Below are 18,561 nucleotides of genomic sequence, written 5' to 3'. Positions count from 1 at the left end.
TGAAAACATCACCTTCCTGGTCACTATAGCCGCCAAAGTTCCGTTCATATTTGGATGGCCATGGATGCAAAAGCATGACTTGTTCACCTTCTAAAGGAAAAGAGAGATCACATAATGTTCAAATTGGTGCCAGGGTCACTGTATCTCTAAGCCCTCCCTTACTGTGGCCTCTACATTGATTGAAAGCCTGCAGACAGACTGCAATATTAACAGTGATTCCTCCTGACTAGGGGGATTTCAGGTATATATTTAGTAAGGTGAAAGCAAGTGGGCTGCACCTTCAACGGCCACATGACAGCACCAGTGAATTGTTAGAGCGAAGTATCCCTTCTTAAATACAGACGTATCCCCTTTCTCAGCAAGAAAGCAAAGCAATGGAGGAATACATTTCAAAGGAAATTTAGGAAATTTATATTTGTCCCTCCACATCCCGGTCTTCTACCAGTTTCTTTTACATGAAGAAGAAAGTGGCATATTATGGCTCTGTGTGGATTATAGAGAATAAAATAATCAGTAAAGTATCATTACCCACTACCATTGGTACCAGCAGCCTTGGCACAATTGAGAGAAACAACAGGTTGACCTCAGTACATATAATCTGGTTTGTGTAAGAGAGGAGGTAAATGGGTGAAACTACTGTATGAGAACTGCATGTTGCCATAAGGCCTGTCTTTAGCCCCGGCCATCTTTCAAAGCTTCATTAATGCTACTCTCAGAGAGAAACTAGAATTTTTTTTTAATTGCTTACATCATTGACGTTCTAATCTACTCACCAGATTAACAGACTCACATTAATCATGTCAGAAGTGTTCTAACTTGTCTTTGAGATAATAACTGTATGTAAATTTTCTTCCTCGGATATATCATCAGTCTGGAAGGGGTACAAATGGACCAAACAAAAGTGACAGCAGTCAGGGCCTGGCCAATACCAAGATGTGAAAGAACTGCAGCATTTCCTTTACTTAGCAAACATTTTCTGGTGCTTTTTATGAAACTTTAGAGCCCCACTTACTAACCTGCCTACAGTAAAAAAGAAGAGACTTAATCAGGTCGTTCATGATGTAGTTTCTAGCCTTAAGGAAGCCTTTATCTTCATTCCCATCTTAAAGCATCCTTCAAGATCCTTCCAATCCTTTGAAACGTTCATTGATTTTCTACTTTGATTGCATAAAATAAACGAAACAACTCTTAACTGCAATTGCGTACATGTAAAGTTCTTTACGACAAAGGTTTATTAGACACTTTTTAAAAAGGGGGGCAAGTTCCAATGTTGAAAAAAATGGCTTTTTTTTTTTTAAATAGAAGGAGCATTGCACCATATTTCACATTATACACTAAGTTGTGGCGGTATTAAGGTTTCAGGTTGTCCTTCATCTATCTAGCCATCCATCCATCCCTCCCTCCATCCATCCATCCTAGATTCTTAAAAGCTTTTATCTCAAATGTGAGTGGTTGAATTATCATTGTAACCAGGTTTCTGTCTTATTTATTGCTAAAGAAAAATCAAAGTTTTAAGGAAAAAAAACCAGGTGGTTGTTAACCTGAATAAATAAAGAGAAAAAAAAAGGGATCAAATAAATAATTAAATAAATAAATTACAGTTTGTATCTATCAGTGGCTCTAAAGAGATGAAGTGCCTCTTCTATCCTACAACTAACACTTCAACAAATGTTATATTTAAGCATGACGATTTATTTAAGATCATTGTTTGGCAGGAAAATTCAAAGGTCTTCCACTGAAAACAGCAACTAGAGCTAAAATAGAGCGACATATAAATCGCAGATAACTATGAAGTGTGCTCAGGTGAAACCGGGACTTTTCTTGTGAATGAAGGTGTAAAACCAATTAACGTTTACAGAAGACTTCGAGTACAGTACGGAGATGTGAAGAACAGACGTGAAGCAGATGATCATAGTTCAGGCATACTGAGGAAAAATTGGTATCCAAGCACTAGTGAAGCACTGAGACAAATGCATTAGTGTAACGGGGGATTGTAGAGAGCGATAAAGGTGTTTTACTTTGATAACTGTCGCAATCAAAAGTCCTGGTTTGACTTGAACACCCTTCATACAGTATTTAAAGTATTTCCTTTCTTCAGTGAATGATCTCACCTGGATACTGACTTGTACTCTATGTAAGAACAGTTGCTCTAACCATAGAATTTTATTATCATACTTCTTGTTCCTGCAACACACTTAGTCCTTTTAAAATTTTGATTTATAGTGAGATGTCACACAGAAGGGTATGTTTTTCCTTTTGAATTTGCTTCCCAAGGCTTTATGCCATCTCTGAGAGGTTTTCCTCCCACCACTGTCTATGAGTTTATCAGTATGCACCAAAATCTACATCTGGATTTTTTCTAAAAACATACAATGACAAAAAATGTAATATTACACGACACCTTTGCTGTCAAGTCATTATGACAGAATTATTCACATAAACAACGCATACACAGTATATGAAAAACTCCTAATGCTAATCGATGTTTGTGCACCAAGTTGCCTTCTGATCGTGTGTGTGTGTGTGTGTGTGGTGTGTGTGTGTGTGGCCAAATATATGTGTGATCTGTGTAATCTCCAGAGCCATGTGCTGGTTGAAATTAATGCTGTCATAACCACCTGCTGCCCTCTCCAGATATTAGATGTGTCAGACATTAATTGTCAGTGGGAGGGCATAACATCTGTTTGTAACTTCTTACATCTTTCTAAGATGCTTTTTTTCCCCCCAACCATGACCACTGGGAGTCTTTAAAAGTAGTCCAGATGTTCCTTCTGAGAATGAATGAAGTTTTAAAATGGATTGTTTTAGGAAGAGTGACAAAGCTGACTGGATTTGATGGAAGATTTATTTAATAAAGAAAATGCCACCCTGCTGTTTGGCTCTGAATTAATGTGTGTAGCGTTAATTAAACACTGCTAATTGCATATGCATGGAAGTAGAAAGGTCTTATCCTTCATTGCACAGACACACGCTGTGAAAATAAATCAGAGGTATTACAAGGTAGTCTTAACTCTTAACGTTTAATGTTTAACAATCAATAAAAAAATAAGAAATCAATGGTAAACACTTTGATTGGTCAATATGTATGATGTTTATTACTTCAGGTTCATTTTGGCCCATTGAATCAGTTTTGACGTATACTAGATCGTTTTGGTTTGTTCATGATCGGGCACAATGTCAAATAACTGAACTAAGGAGAGCAGATATTAAATTTCGGTTATATAAGTGGTTCTGAATTGGCCCTACTGTACCTCAGAAACCCACATTTGTCCTATACAATAAAGACAATCTCTTGATCTTTTGCCGACACATGACTCCGATGATATCAGGACCAACAGTGGATGGCGGGAGCACAATTAGGTGATACCAAGCTACTGTGTTAATTACATTTGAGGTGTATTTTGGAGCCAAAAAAATAAATAAATACCTGATACAAAGATAAAAAATAACCTACTACAGCAATTAAAATCTTTTGTTATGCTGATTATTTTGTGGTTGATTTTGTAGCTTATTTGGAAGAGAAACTAGCATGGGAAAATGTATCAAGAAGGTATTAAGGATATTATTGCAGACGTTTGATTTGTCATAATAAAGGTAAAAAAAATGTGATTCCTCCCAGATTTAGTGGCATTTGCTAGATTTCATTCAGAGCTTCTGTTGAAAATGAGATGACTCTATAAAATATGCTGTGCTTTATGTCATAAAATGATGTACAGATAACATTAACTGATACTGATATGTCCTGAGAGGCCAGAGCTGCCCAGGTGACACAAAGGAAACCAACACAACGTCAAACTGAATGTTTTGCATCTATAATCTTATGGCTGATCCGTGTAAATCTTTCAAATATTCCAGAGAATGCATGACTTGAAAAATAAGAAGCAAATAAAACATGACGGGACATGCTGCTATTTTGCACAAGCAGAAGTGTGGTTCATCATACAGTAGGTACGAGCCGCCGCTAGCTAATCACAGCTGTGCCGACTTTCAGTATAGCCGTAAGATCGTGAATGCAATATTGCTTTCATACAACAGCTCTACAGTATAAACCATAGATTAATTTTAGGGAAGTAACGTTTCGGACACAGTATGGCCATTTGTTGTGTTTATTTCTGGTCTGCTAGCTAAATAATGTACACTGATTCCCATCCAAAGTACCTTCAATAAGGTTGCCATTCTTATTCTTTCATCTGAAAACAAAGACTAAAATTATCATTCCTGAATCGTAGTATCCAGTATCACTTGTTTCTGCTCATGCTCATGGTGCTGCTAACTCTACCGTAGTAATTGTTTTAAACTTTAAAGTGGAATTTTATGTGGACAGCATAAATGCGTGAAGTGATGCACACAGTGAAACGTAACAGTGGAGTTACATTTAATATAAGCACTTTTGAAATGCAACTGCAGCTGTAAGTAAGAAATGCCATTTATTTAACAAGTTTCTGTTCACGTATTCTGTTCTGCTGTTCAACATCAAGATTTACTTAGACAGTTAGTAAAATCACAGGCCCCGAAAGATCTGTTTTTGTCATTCATCACTTCTCATGCATCACTGAAGTTGTTTATTGTCACTCCTACAAGAGACGCAATCAGCTATACATCAGAAAAAAAGAAGAAGAGGAGGAAGAAGACTGGCTTCTTTTTTTATCTTATATTTTTATTATTTCTTTCCAGTGGCAAAACATTTCTAGAATATTAATGGACAGATATTACACTACTGCTAAAAAATTTCTTCATTTTCTTTCTTTTAAAATTTTTGTTTAGTGAATATTTTTTACATTCTACAACAATACTGGGGATTTCAAAACTGTGAAATAACACATATGTAATTATGTAGCAACAACAGTCAGTTGTTATATTAAGACACAGAAGTTAGCCATTCTGGAATAGTTCTTGCAATAACAGTATTGTCAAGTGCATTTCCAAAACCCATCAAACATCATGATAAAATTGGCTCTCATGAAGATCATCCCAGGAAAGCAAGACCAAAATTAACTTCTGCTGCAAAGGTGAAGTTCATTTAAAGTTACCAGCCTCAAAAATCACCAATTAACCACCAGAACCTCTGACTAGAGACGTTATGAAGGCTTTACAGATCATAAGTGGCAGATACATCTCAACATTACCTGTTTAAAGGAGATCATTGTATATTTTGGATGCCGTTAGCATTGCTTTACAAAGTGCAACAATATAAAAATCAGAAATGACCATGAAGTTAAAAAGTGTTCCCAAACTTTTGACGGATCAAACAATCTAATTGTCACACATGGCTTTTACTTTGATTACAGCCATGGTATCCTTTTAAATAAGTTTACGCAATGTCACAACACAAAAGTTTTTTTTGTCCAGAGTCTCATTAATTTCTCCCCAAGATCTTGTTTTGATGATGGGAGAGTCAGACATCCAAGTAAAGCCTTCTTCAGCAATTTTCAAACATTCTCAATGGGGAGAAGTTCTGGGCTCTTTGGTGGACAATCCATGTGTGAAAATGATGTCTCATGAACCACTTTTTCACAATTTAATCCTGGCATTGTCATCTTGGAATATGATTATGCCATCAGGAAAGAAAAAAATTAGCTGACCTCATTTTTTTGGGCACATAACCTGACCAACAGAAGGAACTCCAGTTTATAACACTGCTCCCACAGGTTTGTAGGGTGGGCACTAGGCATGATGTGTGTGATTCTTTATCTGCCTCTCTTCTTAGCCTGACGCCCAAAGTAATTGGTCAGGGTAAATCTGAATGCATTAGACCACTTTTGCCTCTCTGATGAGTGGTTTTCACCACTGTCCAGTCCCAATCCTTAGAGTTCTCGTCACATTGCAAATGTGGAAAAGCTCTTACTTTTACAATTAATCTTATCTGCAAATCCTACTGTTTTTTATTTCACTAAGCGTTTTATATGATCTTTATCGATGATGATGTTTTTTTTTTTTTTTAGATTGGATTAGTTTTAATTAGATGGGATTAGTTCAGATTAGATTAGTTTAGATTAGATTTGGTTACTACAGATTATTAGTTTATTGTTAGATAAGGTCAGATTGAGGTCAACTAGAGTATGTCTCTTTAGATTAGATTTTATCAGCACAGATTAGATATTTAGATCGCATTTAATTAGACTAGACTGGATTATACTACATTAGATAAAATCTAATCTAAGTATATAATCTTTATTACCATAGATAAAGTGCATTAGATTGGATTAGATTGGACTAGAATAGTTTAGATTAAATCACTGTGGATTTGATTCAGTCATGGTTTAAATCAGGTTAGTTTAGATTTGATTAGTATAGTTTAGAGTAGTTTGAATGACATTACATTAGATTAGACAACATTAGATAAGATTATAATGGATTAGATTATAATGGATTAGATTTAATTGAAATTACATTACATTAAATACTGTAAATGTTTGTTGGCTAATATTAGTTGATTAGATGTCTACAGGAAAAAAAGAAAGCATGTTCTGCATGTCCCTGTTTGGTGTAAGAGGAAGCTTACAATGGAAACCTAACTTCATTTTGCAAAAAATGCAAAAAATGAAATTACAAACAGTTATGGCAATAATGAATTATGTGCCTTTTTGAATGTTGTTTTGTTTTAGGGTGAATCTTTGGTTTAATTGAAACCAAGAAAAGAATGAAAGCTCTTCACATCAGGGAATTCAGACACGTTCCTTTGTGATGTAAGCTTTCATGGCAATCATGGAAGGAGTGTATCGCATTGCGTGGGCCACAGTATGCACTTGCCAGAGTTGGTAATTGAGCTTATTTGTCTCGCGGGTTCACAGTGAGTTGGCTGGTCTCTCGGGTGAGGCAGCGATAACAGATACACACAGAGGACTCCGAGGTAATGGATGGGGCTATGCTACTTTACATTTTATTGGTGCAGTGTGGCACGTTGTGATTTGTGTGTGCTTGTAGAAGCATATGAGCGTTTCTGTGAGATAGGAAAAGCATAAGTGCGGGATCTTAGTGAAATAAATAATAGAGTGTGCGAGGAGCAAGGGAAGGTGTGCCCACCTATTGGGGTTTGCATTATTTGTCATAGAGCACAATACAACACTACAATGCAATTTTAGCCAGTTGAGCTACATTGCTCTTCTGGTTTTTACATTTATACAATAGGGGTATAAAGTGGGATTTAAGGTAGAAGAGAAGGAGAAAAGGGAGAGCAAAAGGACTGAACTAAATAAGAAGGAAAGTTTAATAGAAAATACAAATAAAAGAGAGAACGATTTATGATATGATAATAAATGAAAAAGACAAGATACTAAGCAAATGTTTAAAAACAATGAGGTGTGCTTTTATAGAACAATATTTAAAGATCAATAGTACTACACCACATTGGAACAACTTTCCAGTGATGAAAAACTTACTGATTCTGCCATAGCAGAAAACTCAGTGACCCTCTTGCACAAGAAAAAAATGCAGTCACTCTGTCAAGACAGGGACTTCATTTTTCTCCTATAGCTGTTTACTGTCTCGGATATGTCCCAAACAAATAGTAATCTGACAGTCTTCCATGACAGAAAGCTTGGTAATTCTCCAATGGCAGAAACTGTCCTGACTCTCCCATAGTAGAAAACGTACTGACTCTCCAATATCAGAAAAGGTATCGACTCTTCCATGGTAGAAAACTTTCAGACTCTCCCAAAGCTGATTCTCTCTTATAGCAGAAAATCTCCTGACTCTCCTATAAAAGAAAATCCATAGCCTACTGACTCTTCTATAGTAGGAAACCTACTGACTCTTCCGAAACAGAAAATGTACTGACTCTACATTGAAGAAAACTTAACTCTCGTTTGACAAAAAAGAGGTACTGACTGTCCCATAACAGAAACTTAACTGACTTTCTCATGACAGTAATGGCAGAACATGAAATGACACTCCTTAGGCAGAATTGTAGGTTAAATAATAATAATAATAATAATAATAATAATAATAATAATAAACTTTCAAAACAAATTGGTTAACAACTACAAGAGACTTTGCCACATTTTGTTATAAATGTTATAAAAGTGTCAAAATCTTCTCAAGTGAACAAGTGAAGGGTCCCATTCAGTTCACTGCAGTATGTAATGGTCTTAGAACTGAAAACTGTCCCAAAAACCATGGTTTTTATTACAGCTAAATTATTCAATAAAGAATAAATGAGTAAATGTGTATATCACGTGAAAAAAAACTGGACAACTAGAGACACCAACGACAAGTCGGGTGTAAATAGAGTCACATCTATTGTCATATTCTATATAATCATGAAATAAATTACAAAAGGAAAAGGATTAACAAGGATTAGTGATATGGTGATAAATAATTTTTAAAAGGATTAGCGAAAGCATAAAGGATATAGTAAAGGATTAAAGTTATAATGAGAGCAATGGATTTTTTTTCTTTGACCCATAATAAGAAAGATATTGTGAAGGATTGGAGAATAGAGCCTTATGGTCAAGGCATTGAATTCGATTCCCTTGTTATGCATCGGATTCGCCTGATCTCTCTCATTATGATCCTCACACACAGCGCAGATGGTGTAAAATCAGTTCAGTGAAGATCAGCAGCTCAAATCACGCTGTGTAGTGTGCATGATTGGCCCAGTAGGGGATTATTAGAGGGGGCAATTTCCTAATTAAATCCAATTTCGTGTTCTGCAGTAGTGTCATATACAGTACTATGCATATCCTCAAACAGTGATGTTGAAGCAATGCATGAACTATGACAACTAGTTACTCTTTGTTACATGTGTACGCACATGTCTTATTAAGGGTCAGCATAAGTAGAAAACAGCCGAAAGACAAAGAAGAAGATAAGTAGAAAATTTATCAAAATCATATGGTCTTAACTGGTTTAGTCCCAATCTTCTGAAAAGTTTCACTATCAAACGTAGTTGTAATTTCTACTTTTGATGTTTTTATGATGCAACTTTTGGCCTTTACGTGAGCTCTGATCATGGTCATTCATGTTTTTTTTCTTTTCTTTTTTTTTCCTGATTACATTTCACCACTATCCTTCCAGGTGTTGAGCCCAATTCGAGTAGTTTTTTTGTTATCTACTGTACGTAGGTTTCTTTGCTTGATGCAGACCAACATTTTATACCACTGTAAACCCTAATGCTCAAAGGAATTAAAGATATTGAGGTCTGTTAACTTAAATAATTACAATAAGTTCAAATTAATAGACCTTGATGAGTATTTAGAACTTTTTGGTATTTATGAGTTTGTAGAAATGACACTTTTCAAGTTAGCTGAACAAATTTGATATTTTAAGTATCTGTACAGTAAGTACTTAAGTAACAGTAACTGTCACTTTAAAGTTTCACCAACTTAAAATCTTTCACACCAGCGATATTGTGTCTGACATCATCAGGGCAATAGGGCACTGGTGGCTCAGTGGTAGGTGTTTCGCCTGCCATGTGAAAGGCCTGGGTTTGATTCTCAGCCACTGGATGAAGTGTCTGTCCAAAGCCCAGATAAAATGTGAGGGTTGTGTTAGGAAGGGCATCTGGCGTAAAACCTGTGCCAAGCTTGTGTGCGGACCGGATTGTCTGCTGTAGCGACCCATTGCCAGAAAGTAAGCAGCCGAAAGACCAACAACAACTTATTTGATTTGCAACAACTAAAAAAAATTATAATCGCTATTAAATAGTATGAGTTAGGCTACTCAATAATGCAAGTAAAGAACGATTAATATGAATGAGTACAACAAACTCCAAAACTCATAGTTCTGTTTACTTAAAATTGGAAACATCATTACTTTTAAAAATGTATGTAACAGATTACCTTAATTTTTTTGAGTTTTGCCAACTTATTTGGGTTTACAGTGTACAGTAATACCTTTTTTGCAACTATGGGATACATTTTCTTACATGATTTAATTGAAAATAAGAAGCTAGTTACTGCATCAGTTAGGGTTAAAACAGTTGTTGCCAGTCTAGATAATTTATCATGGCAGTAATTATCTAATCAAAATAGTGGCAACACAGCATTGGTCAATGCTTTTATGGAAGTCCAGGCACTCTGCGTCAACGGGGGAGGCTTCCGACATCAAACTGTGCATTTGGGTTTTTGGGTAATGTATGTCAGATAAAAAAAACAGTCACTGTTACTTTTGAACCGTGTAAATTTTACCACTACCGGAATATGGAAATGACATTGCAAAAATGGAAAACTTACCAAATGTTCTTATAATTACACTGTGTTCCAAATTATTATGCAAATTGGATATAAGTGTCATAAACATTAAATGTTTAGTTTTTAAATTTAACTCATGGATGGTGTTGTGTCTCGGAGGTTTTTGGATCACTGAAATGAATCTCAGACACGTGTGATAATTAGTTTGCCAGATAAACCCAATCAAAGGAAAAGTACTGAAGAAGGTTGTTCCACATTATTAAGCAGGCCACAGGTTTCAAGCGATATGGGAAAGAAAAAGGATCTCTATGCTGCCGAAAAGCGTCAAATAGTGCATACCTTGGACAAGGTATGAAAACATTAGATATTTCAAGAAAACTTAAGCGTGATCATCATACTGTGAAGACATTTGTGGCTGATTCAGTGTACAGACAGGTTTGTGCAGATAAAGGCAGAATGAGGAAGGTTTCTGCCAGACAAATTCATCGGATTAAGAGAGCAGCTGCTAAAATGCCATTACAAAGCATCAAACAGGTATTTGAAGCTACTGGTGCCTCTGGAGTCCCCTGAAACTCAAGGTGTTTAGAGGCTTGCAGTTGTGCAGAAACCTACTATTTAGCCACCCCTAACCAATGCTCACAAGCAGAAACGGTTGCAATGGGCCCAGGCATACATGAAGACAAATTTTTAAACAGTCTTGGTTACTGATGAGTGTCCCAACAAGGCTGCGACATCAGCAAGGAGGTGCCAGAGTCATGTTTTGGGCCAGAATCATGGGGAGAGAGCTGGTAGGCCCCTGTAGGGTCCCTGAAGGTGGAAAGTACCTCTGCAAAGTATATTGACTGACCACTTTTTTCCATGGTAATAAAAGAAGAACCGTGCCTTCCGTACCAAAATCATTTTTATGCACGACAATGCACCATCTAATGCTGCAAAGAATACCTCTGTATCATTGGCTGCTATGGGCATAAAAGATCATGGTGTGGCCACCATCCTCCCCTGACCTCAAACCCAAAACCTTTGAGGGTGGGAGGCTGTTTGCATCAAAACAGCAGCTCTGGGAGGCTATTCTGACATCCTGCAAAGAAATTCAAGCAGAAACTGTCCAAAAACTCACAAGTTCAATGGATGCAAGGATTGTGAATGTAATATTAAAGCACGGGTCCTATGTCAAGATGCAACATGCCCTGTTAGGATGTTTTTTTTTTTTTTTTTTATTAAAATAGCTTTTAATTTTAGTAAATATGACCCCCTAAAGCTGCAAATTTAACAAAAGCCCATTTTCAGTTCTTTACAGCCTATAAAACTCTGTTGTGCATATTAATTTGGAACAGTGCATTTTCATTTTTTTTTATATTTAAAATAAATATTGTTATCAATAGTACGTTTGTTCAATAAAATACAAATTATACACTTATGGTTGATAACTAGAAAATTATACTGGCTGTCATTTGCATTGACTAATTATGAAAATCAGAGAAAGATATCATTTGTGTAATAATTTGGAACGTAGTGTATTTTTGGTCAATTATATAAATCTGTGCTATGATATTGCCTATATTTTGCAGTTTTTTGCTCAGTCTTGTGTGTATAGTTGGTTAACATTAAATACATTTCAGTGCATCATATTGTTTCTCTATATTGCACAATCTTGACCCCACATATATTTATTAACCCATAGTAATGAAAAAATACCTACAAATGCTGTGGGTTTGTTACAGGCTAAATACAAATGGTGTATTTTGTTTGTTCGTTTATGTGTCTTGTATGTTATCTATCTATCTATCTATCTATCTATCTATCTATCTATCTATCTATCTATCTATCTATCTATCTATCTATCTATCTACAGTACTGTGCAAAAATCTTGATCCACCCTGCATTTTTTCATAATAAACTACAGTACATTTATTGCATTTGGTAGACCTTTTATCCTAAACAACTTACATTTTTATCTCATTATACATCCAAGCAGTTAAGAGATAAGGGCCCTGCTCACGATTCCAACAGTTGCAACTTGGTGGGGGTGGGGTTTGAACCTAGGACCTTCTGTGTGTGAATGAATTTGTGAGTGTGTGTATATATGTGTATGTCCTGCAATGGATTGGTACCCCATCCATGATGTACTCCTCCTCATGCCCTAAGTCTCCTGGGATAGGATCCAGGCTCCCTGTATACAGGATAAAGCGGTATAGATGGTTAGAGTGAGTGATTCATATTGCAGTTTAACAAGCAAACAAAACATTTTCCTGAAACTGCTCAGGGACTAAAAATAAGAGCCAAAAACTAAAAACTTGCCAAAAATCAGAGAGAATAAAATCCTTCAAGAAGCCTGAAGAACTACAGTATTCCTCAAGACTACATTAAAAATATAGGAAATTCGAGCTCTTTGGAAGCAACATATATAAAAACCCGAGGAGTGGATCAAGATGTTTGCACAGTGTATCTTAATAAAAATGTTTGCATTGTAATAACTCCTTGTGCGGAAATGAAAAGTTTGTGGCCTAGTTAGTAAGTTAGGGTTTGTTCACTTTACAGGCACACCATGTGGTTTTGATTAAAATGCTCCAATTATTGGCCAAGTTCATGTGTAAACACGTTTGGCTTTCACGCTGTGAATGAACACTTCCCATTACCCACCATCTTCACACTCACAATAACACTTCTGTCAGTAAGACCCATCATCTGCCTCCTTAAGTGTTCGCAGCAAATGTGTCTTCTTTCTTTACTTCTTTATTTTTTTGTACATTAGGATTGGAAATGACAGTAAAATTCACCAGAGAAGCAAAGTTATCAAAGCATATCAAAGGTTTCATATTTACCTTTTAAATTTCTTTAACAGGGTGACAAAGGTTTCAGAGCTCTTCCACTGTATGTGAGTTAATGCTTCAGCTGAAATAATGCATTGTGTACACAAACTCTCTTTCATTTCACTCCTCGTCCAAATGCACTGTTTCACTGTCTATGTAAATGAGCTGTATTGAGCAAATGTACTGCTGAGCCATGCCTCGCGACAGAAAAGCAGAACTCAGCAATAAGCCAGGGTAGCAGGGTCTTATATAAGGTCACAATAGGGGAAAATCTATTTGCATTGTTTAATCCCTAGTCAATAAAAAAAATGGAAAAAGGACAAAAAGCAGGGAATGGTTTCTTCTATATTCTTAGGTGTCCTCCCACTTTCCCAGAAACATGTCTCATTTGTCATTTTTTTTGTGTGTGTGTGTGTGTCTTGTCAGCTATAGCAAAAATTGCATTTTCAGTTTTTTCTTCTAAAAGGTGTGTTGCATCAACATGCAGTAGAGTGACTGCGAGTCACCCACTGACCCAGCAACGCTATGCCACTGGACTGTTTTCATGCAGTTCTACAGTATACTCTGTGATGTACAGTATGACATTTTTTTTTTTTCATCAAATCTTATTTCAGAAGCACGGTTACATGATGGAGAATATGATTTTTTTTTTTTGAAGAGCAATCATGATCACAGAGATTAAAGACTTGAAAACTGTGAGGAAAAAAACATAATTTCTCCTCAAATGTAATTCAACATAAATTTGCACAGGGCCCTTAACCTTGAGCTTTTCTTTTTCTTTTCCTTTTTTTTTTAAAGAGTACAACATACATGTACCTACTATACATACTCATTTTAACAGGTTGATGGATGAACACAGATGATTTTTACCTTTTTTTTGTGGCAAAGGGCTGGCAGTCAGTCAGGGCCCATGCAGCAGAAATAAATAAATGGACAGAAAATTACCACAGCTCACCACTCGACTTTTTGAAAGCATTTTATTATACAAAAGACATCGTAGTCAGCAAATCTTTGTAGATAATGGATTTGTATAAATAAATAGTAATAAATGGATAGCTCAGGCTGAGGTATGTTCCTCCTTTGATCTACTTAATACTTTATGGCATTGTGTGTTTGATTTATCATGCCACTGAGTTCATACAGTATGTGAAACCTTTTTATTTATTTATAATTTATAATTTAAAAATAAGACTCCAAAAAAAAATTTAAGTCTGGTCTGTTGGTCAATATTTTAAGACTGGACACTATTTTTAGCAGCTGCAATTACAATGGTACATTTAATACAATAGGCAGATTTGGCTGGTTTTGTTTTGCTAAAAAAACTTAAATGGTGCTTAAACAGTAATTGTGAATTTGGTCTAGTTTTTAATACATGCTCCTGTGCCAATATTAACAAGCTTCATGGAAATGCCTGAGTTCAACTAAGTTTTCAAGTTAACAGGTTTTAAAGTACTAAAATACCTAAATACATACAGTAAGTCAAATAATATACAGTACAGTACAATACATAAGTCTTGAGCCAGCCGTCAATTAAATACAGCTGTAAAAATACTGCTGAAGAGTAGATACAGATGCTCATTCAAAGACTACACGCATGCACATACATGTTTTTGGGTTTTGCATATAATGCAGGATTTTGATTATAAATATAAATATGCAAGTTGCTCAGAGTGAATATTTCCACTAAACCTGTGATTGCAAGTATTATTAAACCAAATCAAGCATTGTCAAAGCACAGTCAAACCTTGTTTGACAATTAGTAAACTGTATTTATTTATTTATTTATTACAGAAATACTTTATTTATTTATTACAGGAATACTTTATTTATTTATTTATTTATTTATTACAGGAATTCTTATTTAATACAGTAAACTGTATTTATTTATTTATTTATTACAGGAATTCTTATTTAATACAGTAAACTGTATTTATTTATTTATTTATTACAGGAATACCAGTCATGCAATACTCTCCCCTGTCCTGATCTAAAGAAAACAACACCCTGGACCCCTTGGACCCCTGTGAACATTTCAGATAATGGAGGCCATTACGAGCAGCGATTCCGCTACACGTGTAGGGCACGAGTGGCCGAGCCGAACATGCTCGAGGTTGGGAGGCAGAGAATTGAGATGCGCTATTGCTCCAGTGATGGCTCCACTGGCTGCTCCACCGATGGTAAGCTCTCATTCATCCTTCTGTTAGACCACTATATATCTATTCTTCTCTGTTATAGTGATCTTATCTCCCTGCTGTCTGCCTCTTTCTCTGTGATGGAGTGTATGTGTGTAGAGGCTGTAGGGTGAGATGCTTCATCGTTTTTTGTCCACTATCGTGAAGGCAGCATGATGTGTTGAAGTGAATAATGTCATTCTCTTTCACTCTCTTGCTCGCTCTCCCCTGGGATTGATTTTCCACTGATTTATAGTACCGCAGCTGGTATCGTTCCCGTTACTGCTTTCAGGGAATCAACACGTCTCTAAAAGAAACAACCCATGTAAAGTAATGTGTAAGTTCTATAAACTAATGTAAAAAATAACAACCATAGAGATTTTGTTATAGTTAAACAGAGCAGGACTAGTCTTTGTCTGATGGAACAGACATCGCCTTTCTTAAACCCAACTGTATACATTATTTTGGAAATTCACGTGTTTTTTCTGAATATAGATGTGTTAGAAATCTAACCTATTCTAAGCCATACAGTAAACATAACAAGACTTGCACCATGGTATGTGAGAAACAGCAGAAAGTCCTCTGTCCTGAGGATTTTTTCTTTATGTAGGAAATGTAAAGTTAAGTTAACTTAGTTAGAGCTTTGCAGCACAGACACTTAAACACTTACTCCATAAACATTACATTAATATCTCATCTCGAAAAATATTTATGCATTAAAATGACCGCATTAATGCATAACTGAATAGGCTTGCAGCTGCAACTGCTCTCGGGGTTTTGCCGTTATGGAAAATTAATCAACACCCATCAGATTCAAGAACTAATCAGCAATGTGGTATAAAATGAAATAAAAAAAACAGTCTGTGTTTCAAAGACTTGATATATAATATCGGGTTTATAATATATCTAAAATATACATATATATATTTTTATTGAAAGCTTAGATTTTTTTGTAAATGTTTCTTGAGTCGGATTGTTGAACATCTTTAAAATGCTACTCGCCTATATGCTATTACACAATACAGTGGAACCTTGGATTACAAGCATAATTCGTCCTGAAAGTGGGCTCGTATTCCAAAACACTCGTAAACCAAATTTAATTTTCCCATAAGAAAAAATGAAATCTCAAATTATTCGTTCCACAGCCCCCAAAAATAAATACATACAGATAATTAACACAAAATAGTAGGTAAAAATAAAACATATTAACCTGGAGTTTACCTTTAAAAACAAGTAAAAATATATCCTAACAGATAAGTGTTTCTGTTTGTGCGCACAGGCATTGTGTGTGTGTGTGTGTGTGTGTGTGTGTGTGTGTGTGTGTGAATCTAAAGTAAGCTCCCCTCTCCCCCTTCTCGTCTTACACAGTTAGCTTTCCTCCACTCTTTTTCCACAAACGTGCGAACACAACCGAAACACTGTTTTAAAACAGAAAATAAACAAAAAATCTCACATTAACGGAATCACTCTGTAAAATAAAAATAAAACAAATTAACCTGCACTTTACCTTTGAAAAGAATCGCGGCAGAGCAGTGTTTCTGTGTAGAGCAGAGAGAAAGAGTGTGTGTGTGTGTGTGTCTGTGAAGGCGAAAATAGGAGGGGTCTGTTTGTTTGTGTGTGTGTGTGTGTGTTTAGCACAGTGTCCAATGACGCACGCACAAAAAGACACAAGGAGCAGGCTGATACAAAGAGAGAAAAAAATCATTGGCTCAGTTATGATCATGTGATGCTCAGCGTCAAAACAAGAAGTACATGCGTGATACATGATACTTTGTACTCGTAAACCAAGACTTGTTTCACTGTGTTTTATTTTCAAGTAGTAAAAAACATTCAATTTCTACTTATGTATCTCGTTGACCTTTCATCTTATCATTACCTATTCTTTCTTGTCTTTTTTCACTTTTTATATTCAATCTATTTGACTCTGTCTTATTCTCATATCTCTCTCAGACTGACTCTTTTCTTCAATCGTTTTGACTATATACCTACATTTATTATATATGAAGGGTATTCAAGACAAACTGGGACTTTTGATTGGGGAGAATACTAGAACGCAGTTATGAAAGTAAAACTACCCTTCCCCTGCTACACGTGCACTTATCCAAGAGTTTCACTAGTGCTTGGATGCCATTAAGGTAAAGGGTTTTTTTCTGTATGCTGGAGCCATTATTGGACTTCCTGCTTCGTGTCTGAAATGCTGACCTTCCATGAACTCCTTTAGTGGAAAAGGCTTGGAGCGCGATCAGGGCTGTACCTCAGCGCGGTCAGGGCTGTTGTGGCAATAACTCCCAGCTGAGTTCCTGTAATATGCAAATGCACAGATGCGTCTCTTCCACAAGTAGTCGAAGTTTCAGGCGTTCAGCTCACTGAATGTTCACAAGATCGACTGTGGGAGACGGTCCGAGCCACCTTGGCCGATATCATCATTTACCGACGCACGGCCTTCATTAAACCGTTTGCGCTATTCAAATGTTCACTGTTAAAGTTGTCTGTTAATGTCAATCAGTTTTACTGCCTTCATTTACAAGGAATTTCAAGGAAGTCCCGGTTTAATTCCAGTCAAAAGTTTGGACACACCTACTTGCTCAAGGGTCCAACAGTGGCAACCTGGCAGTGTTGGGGCTCGAACCAGGGACCTCCTGGTCCATAATCCAATACCTTAATTACTGAGTCAACCCTGCCCTGTGGGCAATGCTAAAGACATCCAATATATAAACGTCACGTACAGCTATGTGGGATAGTGTAGTGTAACTTTCTGTTTCACTTCCAAATCAACACTGTTCCCTGCTATCACTAGTATTGGGTGTGCTGTGTTTCTCTGGTGTATTTTTTTTAAAGAAAATTAAGCAGATACTTACACTGTGTGCCAGAAATTGTTGGTTCTGTTCTCTCTGCTCTATTCTCCACTGGGATTTTTTGATTTATTTCCCAACCCTATGGGACCATGGCTGTAGAGTATATGCAGTCTGACGATGCACAAACGGACGTTTAACAGGGCATGCTGTACTATGATATCTTCAGTTAGGTAAAACTAAAACTGGTTGAAAAGGAAGCTGATGATGCTATAAAGTAAATGTTTTGTATTGTTTACATTTTTTCTCAACGACCTTGATAATTAAAAAGTTTTGTGTGAAACACTTCTCTTCTGTTCCAGGTTGCTGCTACAAACATTGTTTGACTCGATACAAATCACAATCAAAGCAGTTTGCCTCCTCTCTCTCTCTCTCTCACTCTCTCTCTCTCTCTATATCGAAAACTCAACCAACATATTGATACTCAATTGCATATTTAAATGACTGAAACACAGCTGCATGATGTGCAAAAACTTGAGCAGATGGAGTTACTGTATAGCTATTTGTAAAATCATTCTAAATTCACTTTGATCTATCCAAAACCATCTTGACATAAGATTTAAGCCTTTCCATTTTTTAAATTACACTTGTGAACCAA

The 18,561-nt window shown here is 36.2% G+C and overlaps 1 protein-coding gene across 2 annotated transcripts in view; it reads left to right on the top strand.

Annotated features, from left to right (window-relative positions):
• The window catches only part of sema5a (sema domain, seven thrombospondin repeats (type 1 and type 1-like), transmembrane domain (TM) and short cytoplasmic domain, (semaphorin) 5A), a 250,028-nt gene that overhangs the window by 168,537 nt on the left and 62,930 nt on the right, over nucleotides 1–18,561 (top strand). For both annotated transcript variants that reach the window (XR_008356441.1, XM_053487924.1), the window contains exon 17: nucleotides 14,892–15,117. Coding sequence is in view for 1 of the 2 variants with exons in the window: in XM_053487924.1 (XP_053343899.1) it covers nucleotides 14,892–15,117 (226 nt within the window). In the remaining variant the exon portion in view is untranslated. The remainder of the gene's footprint in view (nucleotides 1–14,891; nucleotides 15,118–18,561) is intronic.

This window comes from Clarias gariepinus, chromosome 26 (genome assembly GCF_024256425.1).
Source record: "Clarias gariepinus isolate MV-2021 ecotype Netherlands chromosome 26, CGAR_prim_01v2, whole genome shotgun sequence".
Classification (NCBI taxonomy): domain Eukaryota; kingdom Metazoa; phylum Chordata; class Actinopteri; order Siluriformes; family Clariidae; genus Clarias; species Clarias gariepinus.
The sequence above is the reverse complement of the archived record's forward strand: the minus strand, read 5'-3'. Positions and strand labels throughout refer to the sequence as shown.